Source organism: Anolis carolinensis, chromosome 6, assembly GCF_035594765.1.
Source record: "Anolis carolinensis isolate JA03-04 chromosome 6, rAnoCar3.1.pri, whole genome shotgun sequence".
In the NCBI taxonomy this organism is placed as follows: Eukaryota; Metazoa; Chordata; class Lepidosauria; order Squamata; family Dactyloidae; genus Anolis; species Anolis carolinensis.
Genome location: NC_085846.1, coordinates 117,228,811 through 117,246,900, shown reverse-complemented (window position 1 = coordinate 117,246,900; position 18,090 = coordinate 117,228,811). Strand labels below are relative to the sequence as shown.

The following is an 18,090-nucleotide window of genomic DNA, read 5'->3' as shown; positions in this document are numbered from 1 at the left end:
CTGCATATGCTCCTCCCTTCCTGTGAGCTGGTGCCTTTCTCCAGGAAGTTCCAAAGAGAGAAGAAAGCTCAGAGTAAACAAGTGAGGTCATTGATATGTAGAAGGTGAGGAAGGCCCTCAGCCATTGGACAATTTTAGATAAGCCAAAGGTATATATTCTTTGTCTGCTATGCTTACATGGTCTATATAAAAAGGCTAATATTGAGGGGACCATAAGCCAGAAAATAGTAAACTTTTGCCTAAGTAGCTTTGCCTCTGCATATGACCCTCTCTTCCTGTGAGCTGGTGCCTTTCTCCAGGATGTTCCATAGAGAGAAGAAAGCTCAGAGTAAACAAGTGAGGTCATTGATATGTAGAAGGTGAGGAAGGCCCTCAGCCATTGGTCAATTTTAGATAAGCCAAAGGTATATATTCTTTGTCTGCTATGCTTACATGGTCTATATAAAAAGGCTAATATTGAGGGGACCATAAGCCAGAAAATAGTAAACTTTTGCCTAAGTAGCTTTGCCTCTGCATATGCTCCTCCCTTCCTGTGAGCTGGTGCCTTTCTCCAGGAAGTTCCAAAGAGAGAAGAAAGCTCAGAGTAAACAAGTGAGGTCATTGATATGTAGAAGGTGAGGAAGGCCCTCAGCCATTGGTCAATTTTAGATAAGCCAAAGGTATATATTCTTTGTTTGCTATGCACATGTTGTGGCAACCATTTGCATGGTACGGGGCCCATTGAAATGGGTGCCTACGGCTGTTTGCCTTATCATAGCTGTGATAATAAACTTTGCTTTTTGCATCTCTCACGAGACTGAGTTTTCTGCCTGATTTCCCTCCTGGGCCAGGATCCTTTGAAAGTAATTGTCTTAGGTAACAGTTTTCCCCTGATGTTAAGTCCAGTCATGTCTGACTCTGAGGTTTGGTGCTCATCTCCATTTCTAAGCTGAAGAGCCGGCGTTGTCCGTAGACACCTCCAAAGTCATGTGGCCACTGGCATGACTGCATGGAGTGCCGTTACCTTCCCGCCGGAGCAGTACCTATTGATCTACTCACACTCTGGGGGCTGGTGTTCATCTCCATTTCTAAGCCAAAGAGCCGGCGTTGTCCGTAGACACCTCCAAGGTCATGTGGCCACTGGCATGACTGCATGGAGTGCCGTTACCTTCCCACCAGAGCAGTACCTATTGATCTACTCACACTCTGGGGGCTGGTGCTCATCTCCATTTCTAAGCTGTAGAGCCGGCGTTGTCCGTAGACACCTCCAAGGTCATGTGGCCACTGGCATGACTGCATGGAGTGCCGTTACCTTCCCGCCGGAGCAGTACCTATTGATCTACTCACACTCTGGGGGCTGGTGTTCATCTCCATTTCTAAGCTGTAGAGCCGGCGTTGTCCGTAGACACCTCCAAAGTCATGTGGCCACTGGCATGACTGCATGGAGTGCCGTTACCTTCCCGCCGGAGCAGTACCTATTGATCTACTCACACTCTGGGGGCTGGTGTTCATCTCCATTTCTAAGCTGTAGAGCCGGCGTTGTCCGTAGACACCTCCAAGGTCATGTGGCCACTGGCATGACTGCATGGAGTGCCGTTACCTTCCCACCAGAGCAGTACCTATTGATCTACTCACACTCTGGGGGCTGGTGCTCATCTCCATTTCTAAGCTGTAGAGCCGGCGTTGTCCGTAGACACCTCCAAGGTCATGTGGCCACTGGCATGACTGCATGGAGTGCCGTTACCTTCCCACCAGAGCAGTACCTATTGATCTACTCACACTCTGGGGGCTGGTGCTCATCTCCATTTCTAAGCTGTAGAGCCGGCGTTGTCCGTAGACACCTCCAAGGTCATGTGGCCACTGGCATGACCGCATGGAGCGCCGTTACCTTCACGCCAGAGCAGTACCTATTGATCTACTCACATTGGCATGTTCATAGACGCCTCCAAGGTCATGTGGCCATAGGCATGACTGCATGGAGCACTGTTACCTTCCCACTAGAGCAGTACCTATTGATCTACTCACACTGGCATGTCCATAGACGCCTCCAAGGTCATGTGGCCACTGGCATGACTGCATGGAGCACTGTTACCTTCCCACTAGAGCAGTACCTATTGATCTACTCACATTGGCATGTCCATAGACGCCTCCAAGGTCATGTGGCCATAGGCATGACTGCATGGAGCACTGTTACCTTCCCACTAGAGCAGTACCTATTGATCTACTCACAGTGGCATGTCCACAGACGCCTCCAAGGTCATGTGGCCACTGGCATGACTGCATGGAGTGCCGTTACCTTCCCGCCAGAGCAGTACCTATTGATCTACTCACACTCTGGGGGCTGGTGTTTATCTCCATTTCTAAGCTGTAGAGCCGGCGTTGTCCGTAGACACCTCCAAGGTCATGTGGCCACTGGCATGACCGCATGGAGCGCCGTTACCTTCCCGCCAGAGCAGTACCTATTGATCTACTCACATTGGCATGTCCATAGGCGCCTCCAAGGTCATGTGGCCATAGGCATGACTGCATGGAGCACTGTTACCTTCCCACTAGAGCAGTACCTATCGATCCACTCACATTGGCATCTCCATAGACGCCTCCAAGGTCATGTGGCCACTGGCATGACTGCATGGAGCACCGTTACCTTCCTGCCGGAGCGGTACCTATTCATCTACTCACATCTGCATGTTTTCGAACTGCTAGGTTGGCAGGAGCTGGGGCTAACAGCAGGCGCTCATTCCGCTCCCGTATTCTAATTGTCTTACAATATGATATATGCAGAGGCAAAGCTATATATGCAAAAGTTTACTATTTTCTGGCTTATGGTCCCTGCAGTATCTGTTGTCAAGGACTGGCTTTGATTTCCTTCCAAAGTGAGCAAGGAACCAGTGGCGTATTTGAACTCAATTTCTTCTTTCTCTCTGGGAAGCTCACCAAGGACCAATGGCTCACGGTGCAGCGCTGGTCCATTGAGCACTGACTGCAATGCTTCTCAGCCCTGGAAACCCAGCAGTCACGCTCTCCAAACCTGTGCTGCGTTTGCCCATCTCACGTTGCACAAAACCACGGTTCGGGAACGAGGGACGTTGGCCAACGTTCTCCTTCCAACGGCCGAAAGAACTGTTTGCAAGAACGGCGACTTGTCCTCATGCAATCGTTCCAACGGCTGCAGGAAATGTATTTGTCAAAATACCTGTAGCTCTGGTGCCTTTGCAATCATCTAAATAAAGGCATCTTCTGCCAACCTAGCAGGTAAAAAAAACCATGCCAATTTGAGTAGATCAATAGGTACTGCTCCGGCGGGAAGATAACAGCGCTCGATACAGTCATGACCTTGGAGGTGTCTATGGACAACGCCGGCTCTTTGGCTGAGAAATGGAGAGGAAGAGCTCAGCAAGTTCCTGGACCACCTTAACAGCATCCACCCAAACATCCAATTCACCATGGAAAAAGAAAAGGAAGGGAAACTGCCATTTCTAGATGTTCTGGTCCTCCACAAACCCAATCCACAATTGGGCCACACAGTTTACAGAAAACCTACACACAGATAAATACTGCGAAGAAGCTAATAATGACTAAGGTTCTTTCAGTCAGGGGGAATCTTTTTATCTCACCCGGTGCCGCAAATTTGTAAAGAACAAATAACGACTGCCACCAGTTTGTAAAGATGCAACCACCAAAGACCCAGAGAGGTGACCTTTTTTAAAAAAAAAATCCTTTCTTCTTCTTATTCACTTTAGATGGTAACACAACTTGGTTTATAATATATGCGACAGAGGCTTAGATGTTGGAGGAACAATAACAAGTTTATTCAGGCACAGAGCTTAGTGGTTACAATGTTGTTTCTCACAGCCACTTTTATTAACAGTTACAATACCAGAATGAAGTGAGTCAAACTCCCTAAAGTGTCACTTCTTTTATTTAAAGTAATTAGAACTTCTTCCTCTGCTACCTTTAAACTGCAGTCACCCTGTGATATACGATCACAGATTCTCTGTTCCTTACCAGGACACAGACTACATTAAATAAGTCACCAAACTTATTTTAAACTGACTCAAAAATGAACAATTGAGTCTCCTAGATCCCCTCAACTTAGAATCAATCTTCCCTGTGCCTCATCAGAGCACAGACTGAATCCCTTCTTTAAACTCTGCACTTCTTCAACAAACCGGCAGTCAGCTCCGCCTACTTCTCCATGGCAACCAGCCTCTGAGTGCTGAGATGCAATAACTGTAATACCCTTTTAAAACACGAACACACAATTAAACATAACATCTGTAAACCAAAAATTCATACTTCATTACAGATACCTTCATAAAAACTCCAACCATCACCCAAGTCAAAAGAGAAGCACAATCAAAGCCCTGGCAGACTGTGCACAAAGAATCTGTGAACCTCACCTCCTCAAAAGAGAACTAAACCATCTAAGCTGGGCTCTCCAGGCCAATGGAGACTCCACCACGGACATCAGAAGAGCTGCAAGGCCAAGAACAAGCCAGGAGAGTCAAGACAAAGACCCACCCAGAGGAAAGGTGTTCTTACCCTACATCAAGGGAACCACTGACTGCATAGGCAAACTGATGAAGAAGCACAATCGACAAACTATCTACAGACCCACAAAGAAAATCCAACAAATGCTACGGTCAGCGAAGGAAATGAAAATGAACAAAATCTGGCTACCAGTATTACAAAAGTCAAAAATCAAAACAGTAGATGGGAGCCAACACTCTGAGGGCAGAGGAGCCCCAAGGCAAGACTGAACAAGGCAAGAGACAAAACCTTTCCAATGCTAATTATGATGATTAACTGAAACATTAATGCTGGCTCCCCAGTGACAAAGGACTCTTCCCTCACCCTGGACTCTCCATAGATATATATTCTTTCCTTTCCTTGCCTAGTTTATCCATACCTCGGCTTATATTCGGGTCGGCTTATACTCGAGTATATACGGTACTTTCAATTTGACAGGCTTTCTTTACCCTTTTAACTTGACCCATTTGAATTGTGTATAGGTTTATAGGAAGGTTTATATATCTGTGGAAGTTCCTGGGTGGCAGGAAGAACTCTTGTCTGTTGGAGGCCAGGGTGAATGTTGTAATTAATCACCTTGATTAGCATTAAATGGCCTTCCCAGCCTCACATCCTGGCCTGGGGGAATCCTTTGTTCAGAGTCGTTATGTTGTCGACCGCGTTTTAGGGGATCGGGCCCTTAAGGAGAGACCCGATCCGGTCCTGAGAGAACGGACCTTGGTGAAGCCAAAAGGAGAATTACGAGCCGCAATACAACCTGAAGCCGAAATGAAGAAGGTCTGCCAAAGTTGAAGGAAAATCCGCCAAGGAGTCTTTATTGAGCAATTCAGCTGAAGAGGACTCTAGTAGCGATCATTCGGTCTACTAGGGTACCATACAATCAAAATAAAGCCATATTTATACAAAGTTTCAGTCTGACAGCCCTTTGAATTTCCCGCCCTGCTCCCCCGCCCATCTGATCGTTGATAGGCTAGAAGGTTGAACGAGGCGGGCTTTCGTTTCCCGCCTTGCTCCGTTGGCCCAATAGGAAGCTGCCTTTTGTCTCTACTCGGGCCAATCAGGAAAGAGAAGGCGGGAGTTATCGAAACAATGAGGTGACGGGACAGGAACTAGCGGATTAAGTCCTGCTAGACTGATTTCTAAAGGGTGCTTAATTTATTAATGGCAGCAATCAAGGGTGTCCGGGTTTCTGTCACGTATACAGATTTCAGATATGCCTTGGGGTGTCAGAGGTGGAAGTAAAGATGGGTGGTGATGAGCCATATTGACAGGCTCTGCAGGGCGCCTTCCTGAGGTGTCCTGGATTTTCCTTTGGGTGAGATATGACAATGTTTGCCTTGGGGCGAATCACCTTTAGGTCAACACTCCGAATTCGGCGACTCAAGCCCTATATTGTCCATGCAATCTGAATTTGATTGGATTTAGCGGTGGCAGATTATCCTTTTGTTTTTGGGAAAGGAAGCCTGGGTCATAGGAAATGGGATAAGTTCTGGGGTTCAGGTTGAGTTCAAAATATTTCCTATTTGATTTCATGATTTGACAATTATATGAAATAAAATGAAAAATAAAATAAAGTTGGAATATAAACCATGCTGGGAAAAATACATATTTTCTGGGGATCCCAAAGAGTACAAATACATATAGGCAGATAGATAGATTTCATGGAAATAAGGGAGAATCCATAAAAGTGAGTTACATTGCATAAAGGGGAATCATGAATGATATAAACAATTGAAAATATTTGATAAGAACGAAGTTCATAACATCTGGAGAACCCAGCATGGAAATTCATAAAAGTGGAGTTTTAGCAGCATGATTTTACAATTCATGAAGTTGTTATCTCTTGCCTCAGAGTGCAGGGATAATCCACAGTAAACTCCAGTAAAAAGTCTCAATCACCTTCTACTATAAATATATGGAATATAGAACATAAAGTCTTGATTTTTGAACTATCTTTTGCAAAGTCCTCAGGGGGAGGGTGGTCACCTCGATCACAGTTATCTGCCCCTGATTGATTCCTCTCTGGAATTCTTCTGTTTTCAGAGTGCTACTCCTTATTTACTGTTTTGATTTTGGAGTTTTTTAATACTCCAAATACAAGGCTGGGAAGGCCATTGAATGCTATCAAAGGTGATTAATTACAACATTCACACTGGCCTCCAACAGACAAGAGTTCTTTCTTCCACCCAGATATATAAACCTTCCTTGTTTAGTTTCCCCAAACCTCACAACCTCTGAGAATGCCTGCCATAGATGTGGGCAAAACGTCAGGAGAGAATGCTTCTGGAACATGGATATATATTTCTCACAACCTCTGAGGATGCCTGCCATAGATGTGGGCGAAACGTCAGGAGAGAATGCTTCTGGAACATGGATATATATTTCTCACAACCTCTGAGGATGCCTGCCATAGATGTGGGCGAAACGTCAGGAGAGAATGCTTCTGGAACATGGATATATATTTCTCACAACCTCTGAGGATGCCTGCCATAGATGTGGGCGAAACGTCAGGCGAGAATGCTTCTGGAACATGGATATATATTTCTCACAACCTCTGAGGATGCCTGCCATAGATGTGGGCGAAACGTCAGGAGAGAATGCTTCTGGAACATGGATATATATTTCTCACAACCTCTGAGGATGCCTGCCATAGATGTGGGCGAAACGTCAGGCGAGAATGCTTCTGGAACATGGATATATATTTCTCACAACCTCTGAGGATGCCTGCCATAGATGTGGGCGAAACGTCAGGAGAGAATGCTTCTGGAACATGGATATATATTTCTCACAACCTCTGAGGATGCCTGCCATAGATGTGGGCGAAACGTCAGGAGAGAATGCTTCTGGAACATGGATATATATTTCTCACAACCTCTGAGGATGCCTGCCATAGATGTGGGCGAAACGTCAGGAGAGAATGCTTCTGGAACATGGATATATATTTCTCACAACCTCTGAGGATGCCTGCCATAGATGTGGGCGAAACGTCAGGAGAGAATGCTTCTGGAACATGGATATATATTTCTCACAACCTCTGAGGATGCCTGCCATAGATGTGGGCGAAACGTCAGGAGAGAATGCTTCTGGAACATGGATATATATTTCTCACAACCTCTGAGGATGCCTGCCATAGATGTGGGAGAAACGTCAGGAGAGAATGCTTCTGGAACATGGATATATATTTCTCACAACCTCTGAGGATGCCTGCCATAGATGTGGGCGAAACGTCAGGAGAGAATGCTTCTGGAACATGGATATATATTTCTCCCAACCTCTGAGGATGCCTGCCATAGATGTGGGCGAAACGTCAGGAGAGAATGCTTCTGGAACATGGATATATATTTCTCCCAACCTCTGAGGATGCCTGCCATAGATGTGGGCGAAACGTCAGGAGAGAATGCTTCTGGAACATGGATATATATTTCTCCCAACCTCTGAGGATGCCTGCCATAGATGTGGGCGAAACGTCAGGAGAGAATGCTTCTGGAACATGGATATATATTTCTCACAACCTCTGAGGATGCCTGCCATAGATGTGGGCGAAACGTCAGGAGAGAATACTTCTGGAACATGGATATATATTTCTCCCAACCTCTGAGGATGCCTGCCATAGATGTGGGCGAAACGTCAGGAGAGAATGCTTCTGGAACATGGATATATATTTCTCCCAACCTCTGAGGATGCCTGCCATAGATGTGGGCGAAACGTCAGGAGAGAATGCTTCTGGAACATGGATATATATTTCTCACAACCTCTGAGGATGCCTGCCATAGATGTGGGCGAAACGTCAGGAGAGAATGCTTCTGGAACATGGATATATATTTCTCACAACCTCTGAGGATGCCTGCCATAGATGTGGGCGAAACGTCAGGAGAGAATGCTTCTGGAACATGGATATATATTTCTCACAACCTCTGAGGATGCCTGCCATAGATGTGGGAGAAACGTCAGGAGAGAATGCTTCTGGAACATGGATATATATTTCTCACAACCTCTGAGGATGCCTGCCATAGATGTGGGCGAAACGTCAGGAGAGAATGCTTCTGGAACATGGATATATATTTCTCACAACCTCTGAGGATGCCTGCCATAGATGTGGGCGAAACGTCAGGAGAGAATGCTTCTGGAACATGGATATATATTTCTCCCAACCTCTGAGGATGCCTGCCATAGATGTGGGCGAAACGTCAGGAGAGAATGCTTCTGGAACATGGATATATATTTCTCCCAACCTCTGAGGATGCCTGCCATAGATGTGGGCGAAACGTCAGGAGAGAATGCTTCTGGAACATGGATATATATTTCTCACAACCTCTGAGGATGCCTGCCATAGATGTGGGCGAAACGTCAGGAGAGAATACTTCTGGAACATGGCCACACAGCCCGAAAGACATACAGCAACCCACCGTCCGCTCTTTGCTTTGGCTCAGCACTAAGATGACTGTATAATGGGAATCTAATGCGGACCCTCGTTTTGGCAAGGAGATTTAGCCCAAAAAGGGAAACATTGGATGTTAGTTCACCCAAAAGCTGCCCCTCCAAATTTCCACATTAATGGCAGTTGCGGTGCCTCGTTTCAACATTTTATTAATTGGGAGAAAGAGGAAGCGATGACAATCTATGGCAAGTTGGGGAGGGGTTCAAGCAAACTCCGAAGTATAAATGTATGGGCACAAAATGAGCAAGTCCTATGCCAACGAAAGCTTTCCTTCCGCCCTTCCATCCGCCCTGCAAAGACTTTTCCGCCGTTTCGAACGTGAGTACAAATATACGTGTAGCAAATTATAATCTCCTTTGCATTGCACCTGCACTTCCTGCATGGATGCTGGGCTGTATATAGGAGGGAATGGCGGGAAATTAGCAATTAAAATGCTTTCACATGCAGGATAACAAATAGATTAAATCAGGGGTCCCCAAACTAAGGCCCGGGGGCCGCATGCGGCCCATTGAAGCCATTTATCCGGCCCCCACAGCACAAGGGCAGAAGGGGGTTGTGCTAAATGACCCAAGGGTTCTCCTCTTCTTTTTTATTATTATTATTATCATCATCATCATCATCATCATCATCATCATTGAGGCGGAGAGGCCATCTGTCAGGGGTGCTTTGTTTGTGCTTTTGGTGCAAAAAGGCAGAAGGGGGTTGGACTCAATGGCCCAAAGGGTCTCTTCCAACCTTCTTTATTATTATTATTATTATTATTATTATTATTATTATTATTATTATTATTAACATTAAGGTGGGGAGGCCATCTGTCAGGGGTGCTTTGTTTGTGCTTTTGGTGCAAAAAGGCAGAAGGGGGTTGGACTCAATGGCCCAAAGGGTCTCTTCCAACCTTCTTTATTATTATTATTATTATTATTATTATTATTATTATTATTATTATTAACATTAAGGTGGGGAGGCCATCTGTCAGGGGTGCTTTGTTTGTGCTTTTGGTGCAAAAAGGCAGAAAGGGGTTGGACTCAATGGCCCAAAGGGTCTCTTCCAACCTTCTTTATTATTATTATTATTATTATTATTATTATTATTATTATTATTATTATTATTGGTTGGTGGCCAACTATAGTCCGGCCCTCCAATGATCTAAAGGATCGTGAACTGGCCCCCTGTTTAAAAAGTTTGGGGACCCCTGGATTAAATGAATGACAAGGAGAAAGGGCAAATGCAAATCATGTTTTGACCATTACATCACTGAAATTATTGATATTGTCTACCTTCCGTCTTGTCCACATCCTTCTTGCAGTGTTATTCCAGGGGAAGTCTGAGCAAAGCCAAAGGCTATGACATGAATAAATAATAATAATAATAATAATAATAATAATAATAATAATAATAATATAAGGAGAAGACCTGGCTCTGGCTCACGAATGGGACCCTGAAGAAGGAGACAGAAGGCCTGATCCTTGCAGCCCAGGAGCAAGACATCAGGACAAAGGCCATTCAGGCCAAGATCGAAAAATCAGCTGATTACCCAAAATGCAGACTGTGCAAGGAAGCTGACAAAACCATTGATCCTATCCTCAGCTGCTGTAAGAAAATCGCACAGACAGACTACAAACAGAGGCACAACTGTGTGGCCCAAATGATCCATTGGAACTTATGCCTCAAGTACCACCTGCCAGCAGCAAAGAACTGGTGGGATCACAAACCTGCAAAAGTAATGGAAAATGAGCACGCAAAGAGACTGTGGGACTTCCGAATCCAGACTGACAAAGTTCTGGAACACAACACACCAGACATCACAGTTGTGGAAAAGAACAAGGTTTGGATCATTGATGTCGCCATCCCAGGTGACAGTCGCATTGACGAAAAACAACAGGAAAAACTCAGCCGCTATCAGGACCTCAAGATTGAACTTCAAAGACTCTGGCAGAAACCAGTGCAAATGGTCCCGGTGGTGATGGGCACACTGGGTGCCGTGCCAAAAGATCTCAGCCGGCATTTGGAAACAATAGACATTGACAAAATTACGATCTGCCAGCTGCAAAAGGCCACCCTGCTGGGATCTGCGTGCATCATCCAAAAATACATCACACAGTCCTAGACACTTGGGAAGTGTTTGACTTGTGATTTTGTGAAACGAAATCCAGCATGTCTATCTTGTTTGCTGTGTCATAAAATAATAATAATAATAATAATAATAATAATAATAATAATAATAATAATAATAATAATACATCTCACAGTCCTAGACACTTGGGAAGTGTTCGACTTGTGATTTTGTGATACGAAATCCAGCATATCTATCTTGTTTGCTGTGTCATAATAATAATAATAATAATAATAATAATAATAATAATAATAATATACATCACACAGTCCTAGACACTTGGGAAGTGTTCAACTTGTGATTTTGTGATACGAAATCCAGCATATCTATCTTGTTTGCTGTGTCATAATAAAATAATAATAATAATAATAATAATAATAATAATGCACCACACAGTCCTAGACACTTGGGAAGTGTTCGACTTGTGATTTTGTGAAACGAAACCCAGCATATCTGTCTTGTTTGCTGTGTCATAATAAAATAATAATAATAATAATAATAATAATAATAATAATAATAATAATAATAATAATAATAATAATACATCTCACAGTCCTAGACACTTGGGAAGTGTTCGACTTGTGATTTTGTGATATGAAATCCAGCATATCTGTCTTGTTTGCTGTGTCATAATAAAATAATAATAATAATAATAATAATAATAATAATAATAATACATCTCACAGTCCTAGACACTTGGGAAGTGTTCGACTTGTGATTTTGTGAAACGAAACCCAGCATGACTATCTTGTTTGCTGTGTCATACAACATAATAATAATAATAATGGTTGTAAGAGAAGAAGAGACTCATTGGGTCATTTAGTCTAACCCCCTTCTGCCCTTGTGCCATGGGGGCCAGATAAATGGCTTCGATGGGCCGCATCCGGCCCCCGGGCCTTAGTTTGGGGACCCCTGATCTAGACACTAGATTCCTAGGGATGCTGCCTAGAATTGCATTGGCCTTTTTAGCTGCTGCATCTCACTCTTGGCTCATGTCCACCTTGTTGTCCACTAAGACTCCTAGATCCCTTTCCCCTGGACTGTTTCCAAGCCAAGCCTCACCCATCCTATATTTGTGCGTTTTATTGTCATTGCCGAAGTGGGGTGTCGTACATTTCTCCCTGTCGGAATGCATTTTGTTAGTCTTGGGCCGGAGAACAAAACATTTGAGGTCGAAGGAGTTGGACATATCCGGCTTGAGAAAGAGAAGACGGAAGGTTGGCCATGGTTGCCTTCTTTAAATAGTGTATTTATTTCCTTGGGTTTCATGCGCCATCGAATCTAATGCGCACCTCCGTTTCCAAAATCCTGAAAGCAAAGAAGTATTTGCTGGCGAATGTAATGCGCAGCAGCAGCACAAGGTGCCCCTCTTTCTCATTTGGCCTGCTTATTTACAACATTTCTAGAATCCCTTCTTTAAAAACAAAAGCAATGGGTGGGAAAGAAAACTTTGGGGTGCTGTTTTGGAGTTTTGGAACGATGTTGTGGAGAAGTCATAGTTATTATGTTTAATTTTAACTGTTCGAGTACGTATTTGTGTTTAGTTGACACAGTAGCTGAAACAGAAGCCATCTTGTTTCAATCCACAGTAGTGCTGTTACCAAGGAGACGGAGCTGGCTAGCTCACCAGAGGGAGAATAATTATTTCTGTTAGAAATCAACAGGTTTCGTATGAAGGAAGCACAGTGCAAATAATATTACCGATAAAATCTGCTACACAAAAAAGTTCACATGGTTATGGTAACCATAAATGTACAAAACAAACATGGAAAAGAGTTAACGAAAGAACTAGAATCTTCTCTTTCTTATTCCAGTCTTCCAAACCTCCGCTTGTTTGACGAATTTTGCTGGATTACAAAAGAATGATTAAATTCCAGTCTTCAGAAAATAAGTTATAAATGTTGCCAGTCAATGCCTACTAAAGTCTAGGGTGAAACAGAAAGGAAGAAACCATGAAAATGAACAAAATCTGGCTACCAGTATTACAAAACTCAAAAATCAGAACAGTAAATAAAAAGCAATACTCTGAAAACAGAGGATTTCCAGACATGAATCAACCAAGGGCAGTTAACGACTCTAAACAAAGGATGCCCCAGAGGCAAGAAGAAGACAGCAGATAAGCTTTTCAATGCTAATTAAAGTGATTAACTACACAACATTCACACTGACCTCTCTCACCCTAGACTTTCCACAGATATATATTAACCTCTTTGCTTAGTTTTCTCCATACTTCACAACCTCTGAGGATGCCTGCCATAGATGTGGGCGAAACGTCAGGAGAGAATGCTTCTGGAACATGGCCACACAGCCCGAAAGACATACAACAACCCTGTGATCCCAGCCATGAAAGCCTTCGACAACAAATTCCTAAGCATACTGCACATGTCTTATTTGTAGTGCAACAACAACAACAACGAAAGAATACAATATTTAAAAATGAAAACAATTTTAACCAACATAAACCTATTAGGATTTCAATGGAAAGTGTGGGCCTGCTACTGGCCAATGAGATAGTCAAGTTAATTAGGATTGTTGTTGTTGTTGTTGTTGTTGTGTGCCTTCAAGTCATGTCAGACTTTGGCCAAGCCTAAGTCTAAAATTGATTATTTATTTACTGCATTCATTTACTACATTTATATCCCACCCTTCTCACCCCGAAGGGAACTCAGAGCAGCTGTATGTACATACAATATATTATATTATTAGCATTACACAATATTAGCATTATATATTACTACAGTAGAGTCTCACTTATCCAACACTCGCTTATCCAACGTTCTGGATTATCCAACGCATTTTTGTAGTCAATGTTTTCAATATATCGTGATATTTTGGTGCTAAATTCATAAATACAGTAATTACTACATAGCATTACTGCGTATTGAACTACATTTTCTGCCAAATTTGTTGTCTAACATGATGTTTTAGTGCTTAATTTGTAAAATCATAACCTAATTTGATGTTTAATAGGCTTTTCTTTAATGCCTCCTTATTATCCAACATATTCGCTTATCCAACATTCTGCCGGCCCGTTTATGTTGGATATGTGAGACTCTACTGTATCTTGAACTATACTACTATACTATTATATAATATGTAATATATACCATATTGTTAATATTATTATATGGTATTACTATTAGTATTATATTGTATAATGTAAGATTATTATCAATATTATATGTATATACAATATATTATATTATTAAAACTGATATAAAAATATTATATTATAAAACTGAGGGCGGGGGCCAGGTAAATGACCTTAGAGGGCCGCATCCGGCCCCCGGGCCTTAGTTTGGGGACCCCTGATTTATATCATCAGTAGGAGAGTGAGAGTGGAATTACACCAGAGACTACTGTTGTGGTGGTTATTAGAGTTATTAAACCACTTGTTTATCTAAAGTTCCATAAGTAAATCAATCAACCTGCAACCATTAGCTTTGTACGCAATAAACTTGTTGTTCTTTGTTAACAACTGACTCATTTCATCTCATCTGCGTCTGTGGAGCCAAATTTCATCGGCGATAATTCAAAAGCCTCACGTTGGTGGCAGCCTTATTGACCTAACAAAAAGGACTGTGACACTTTGACATGAGAGGCACGAGAGTGTGCCCATTGGTTTCTCGTGCCTCGTTTGAGATTGGCTCTCCCAAACTTCAACACTGTCTCTTTCTCTCGCTTTAGGTATTTCGTGTTGGCCTCCACCATGAAGCTTTTCAGAGGACCTGGTCTCGTTTCCTTGGTGTTTCTTCTGGCGGCTTTGGTCTCGGTCTCAGAAGTAGATGCATCCAAGCAACCTCCTGGGGTCAAGGAGAGGTACATTCACTTCCTGAAACAGCACCGAGACAAATCCAACTCAAACACCGGAGGAAGGTACTGCAACGATATGATGAAGAAACGAGGCCTGACCCGTCCCAACTGCAAGGTCAAGAACAGCTTCATCCACGCCAGCGATACGGACATCAAGGATGTGTGCGGAAACCGAGGGGAGCCCTATGGGAACATGCGCCTGAGCTGTAATCCCTTCCGCGTCACCACCTGCGAGTTGAAAGGAGGGTCGAACCGTCCGCCCTGCAAGTACAAACACGACAACCGGCCCCGCCACATCGCCATCGCTTGCGACCAAGGCTATCCCGTCCACTACGACGAAGGCAAGGTCATCCTAAATCGACCCCAGCCGTGTCGGAGATAACCCGGCCGGCGTTGCTCTCCGGCTGAGTCCATTTCTCCTGCAGCTTCTTCTGTCTTTTGTCACTGCAGCTTTCACAACCGAAGAATAGCATTTTGTTCTTACTCTTCTCCAACCCATCCCAACTCTGATTCCCCCATCCAAGTGTGCCGGCTTATACGCCAGATCAGGGGTCCCCAAACTAAGGCCCGGGGTCATTTACCTGGCCCCCGCCCTCAGTTTTATAATATAATATATTGTATATACATAGTTCAATATAGTAATATATAATGCTAATATTGTGCTATGCTAATAATATAATATATTGTATGTACATATAATTTGTAAGCCACTCTGAGTCTCCTTTGGGGTGAGAAGGATGTGATACAAATGTAGTAAATTAATGCAGTAAATAATAAATAAATAAATAAATAAATTTTAGACTTAGGCTCGCCCAAAGTCTGAAATGACTTGAAGGCACACAACAACAACAACAACAACAATCCTAATTAACTTCACTATCTCATTGGCCAGAAGCAGGACCACACTTCCCATTGAAATCCTGATAAATGTATGTTGGTTAAAATTGCTTTTATTTTGAAATATTGTATTGTTCTTTTATTGTTCTTCTTCTTGTTGTTGTTGTTGTTTTTGCACTACAAATAAGACATGTGCAGTGTGCATCGGAATTTGTATTTTTTTTTTCAAATGATCATCCGGCCCCTCAACAGTCTGAAGGATTGTGGACCGGCCCTCGGCTTTAAAAGTTTGAGGACCCCTGCGCCAGATAAACAAATAAAACTTGCTTTGAAGCATTGCAAACTCTCTTGTGTTCTGGCCTTTCTTTGAAATGTCTCTCTTCTTTCTGCAAAGAGAAGGTCCGGGTTTGGGCAAAATGGGATTGGTTTTTGTGGCTCGACTTGCCACCTCGTCACAAAAAGAACCTTCCTCCAGAGCTTTGGTAAGATTATAGTTCAGCACATGGAAGCACTGAAGTGGGTGTCTTGAGAGTCATCTACACTGTGGAATTAATGTTGTGTTGCTCTTAAGAATAGCTATAGGTAAAGGTTTCCTCCTGACATTAAGTCCAGTCATGTCCGACTCTAGGAGTTGGTGCTCATCTCCATTTCTAAGCCGAAAAGCCGGCGTTGTCCATAGACACTTCCAAAGTCATGTGTCCATTGGCATGACTGCATGGAGCACCGTTACCTTCCTGCCGGAGCAGTACCTATTGATCTACTCACACTCTGAAGGTCGGTGCTCATCTCTATTTCTAAGCCGAAAAGCCGGCGTTGTCCATAGACACCTCCAAAGTCATGTGTCCACTGGCATGACTGTATGGAGCACCGTTACCTTCCTGCCGGAGCAGTACCTATTGATCTACTCACACTCTGAAGGTTGGTGCTCATCTCCATTTCTAAGCCAAAAAGCCGGCGTTGTCCGTAGACACCTCCAAAGTCATGTGTCCACTGGCATGACTGCATGGAGCACCGTTACCTTCCTGCCGGAGCAGTACCTATTGATCTACTCACACTCTGAAGGTTGGTGCTCATCTCCATTTCTAAGCCAAAAAGCCAGCGTTGTCCATAGACACCTCCAAAGTCATGTGTCCACTGGCATGACTGCATGGAGCACCATTACCTTCCTGCCGGAGCAGTACCTATTGATCTACTCACACTCTGAAGGTTGGTGCTCATCTCCATTTCTACGCCAAAAAGCCGGCGTTGTCCGTAGACACCTCCAAAGTCATGTGTCCACTGGCATGACTGCATGGAGCACCGTTACCTTCCTGCCGGAGCAGTACCTATTGATCTACTCACACTCTGAAGGTTGGTGCTCATCTCCATTTCTAAGCCAAAAAGCCGGCGTTGTCCGTAGACACCTCCAAAGTCATGTGTCCACTGGCATGACTGCATGGAGCACCATTACCTTCCTGCCGGAGCAGTACCTATTGATCTACTCACACTCTGAAGGTTGGTGCTCATCTCCATTTCTAAGCCAAAAAGCCAGCGTTGTCCATAGACACCTCCAAAGTCATGTGTCCACTGGCATGACTGCATGGAGCACCATTACCTTCCTGCCGGAGCAGTACCTATTGATCTACTCACACTCTGAAGGTTGGTGCTCATCTCCATTTCTACGCCAAAAAGCCGGCGTTGTCCGTAGACACCTCCAAAGTCATGTGTCCACTGGCATGACTGCATGGAGCACCGTTACCTTCCTGCCGGAGCAGTACCTATTGATCTACTCACACTCTGAAGGTTGGTGCTCATCTCCATTTCTAAGCCAAAAAGCCGGCGTTGTCCGTAGACACCTCCAAAGTCATGTGTCCACTGGCATGACTGCATGGAGCACCGTTACCTTCCTGCCGGAGCAGTACCTATTGATCTACTCACACTCTGAAGGTTGGTGCTCATCTCCATTTCTAAGCCAAAAAGCCGGCGTTGTCCGTAGACACCTCCAAAGTCATGTGTCCACTGGCATGACTGCATGGAGCACCGTTACCTTCCTGCCGGAGCAGTACCTATTGATCTACTCACACTCTGAAGGTTGGTGCTCATCTCCATTTCTAAGCCGAAAAGCCGGCGTTGTCCGTAGACACCTCCAAAGTCATGTGTCCACTGGCATGACTGCATGGAGCACCGTTACCTTCCTGCCGGAGCAGTACCTATTGATCTACTCACACTCTGAAGGTTGGTGCTCATCTCCATTTCTAAGCCAAAAAGCCGGCGTTGTCCGTAGACACCTCCAAAGTCATGTGTCCACTGGCATGACTGCATGGAGCACCGTTACCTTCCTGCCGGAGCAGTACCTATTGATCTACTCACACTCTGAAGGTTGGTACTCATCTCCATTTCT

The 18,090-nt window shown here is 44.0% G+C and overlaps 2 protein-coding genes across 3 annotated transcripts in view; one reads left to right on the top strand and one right to left on the bottom strand.

Annotated features, from left to right (window-relative positions):
- The window catches only part of LOC100555440 (D-serine dehydratase), a 459,449-nt gene that overhangs the window by 66,171 nt on the left and 375,188 nt on the right, over window positions 1-18,090 (bottom strand). The gene's annotated exons all lie outside the window — the stretch shown is intronic.
- On the top strand, window positions 9,182-16,053 carry LOC100562715 (angiogenin). Its single transcript, XM_003229279.4, has 2 exons — window positions 9,182-9,265; window positions 14,748-16,053. Exon 2 carries the CDS (start codon window positions 14,770-14,772, stop codon window positions 15,253-15,255), a length of 486 nt encoding a protein of 161 aa, XP_003229327.3. The 5' UTR covers window positions 9,182-9,265; window positions 14,748-14,769; the 3' UTR covers window positions 15,256-16,053.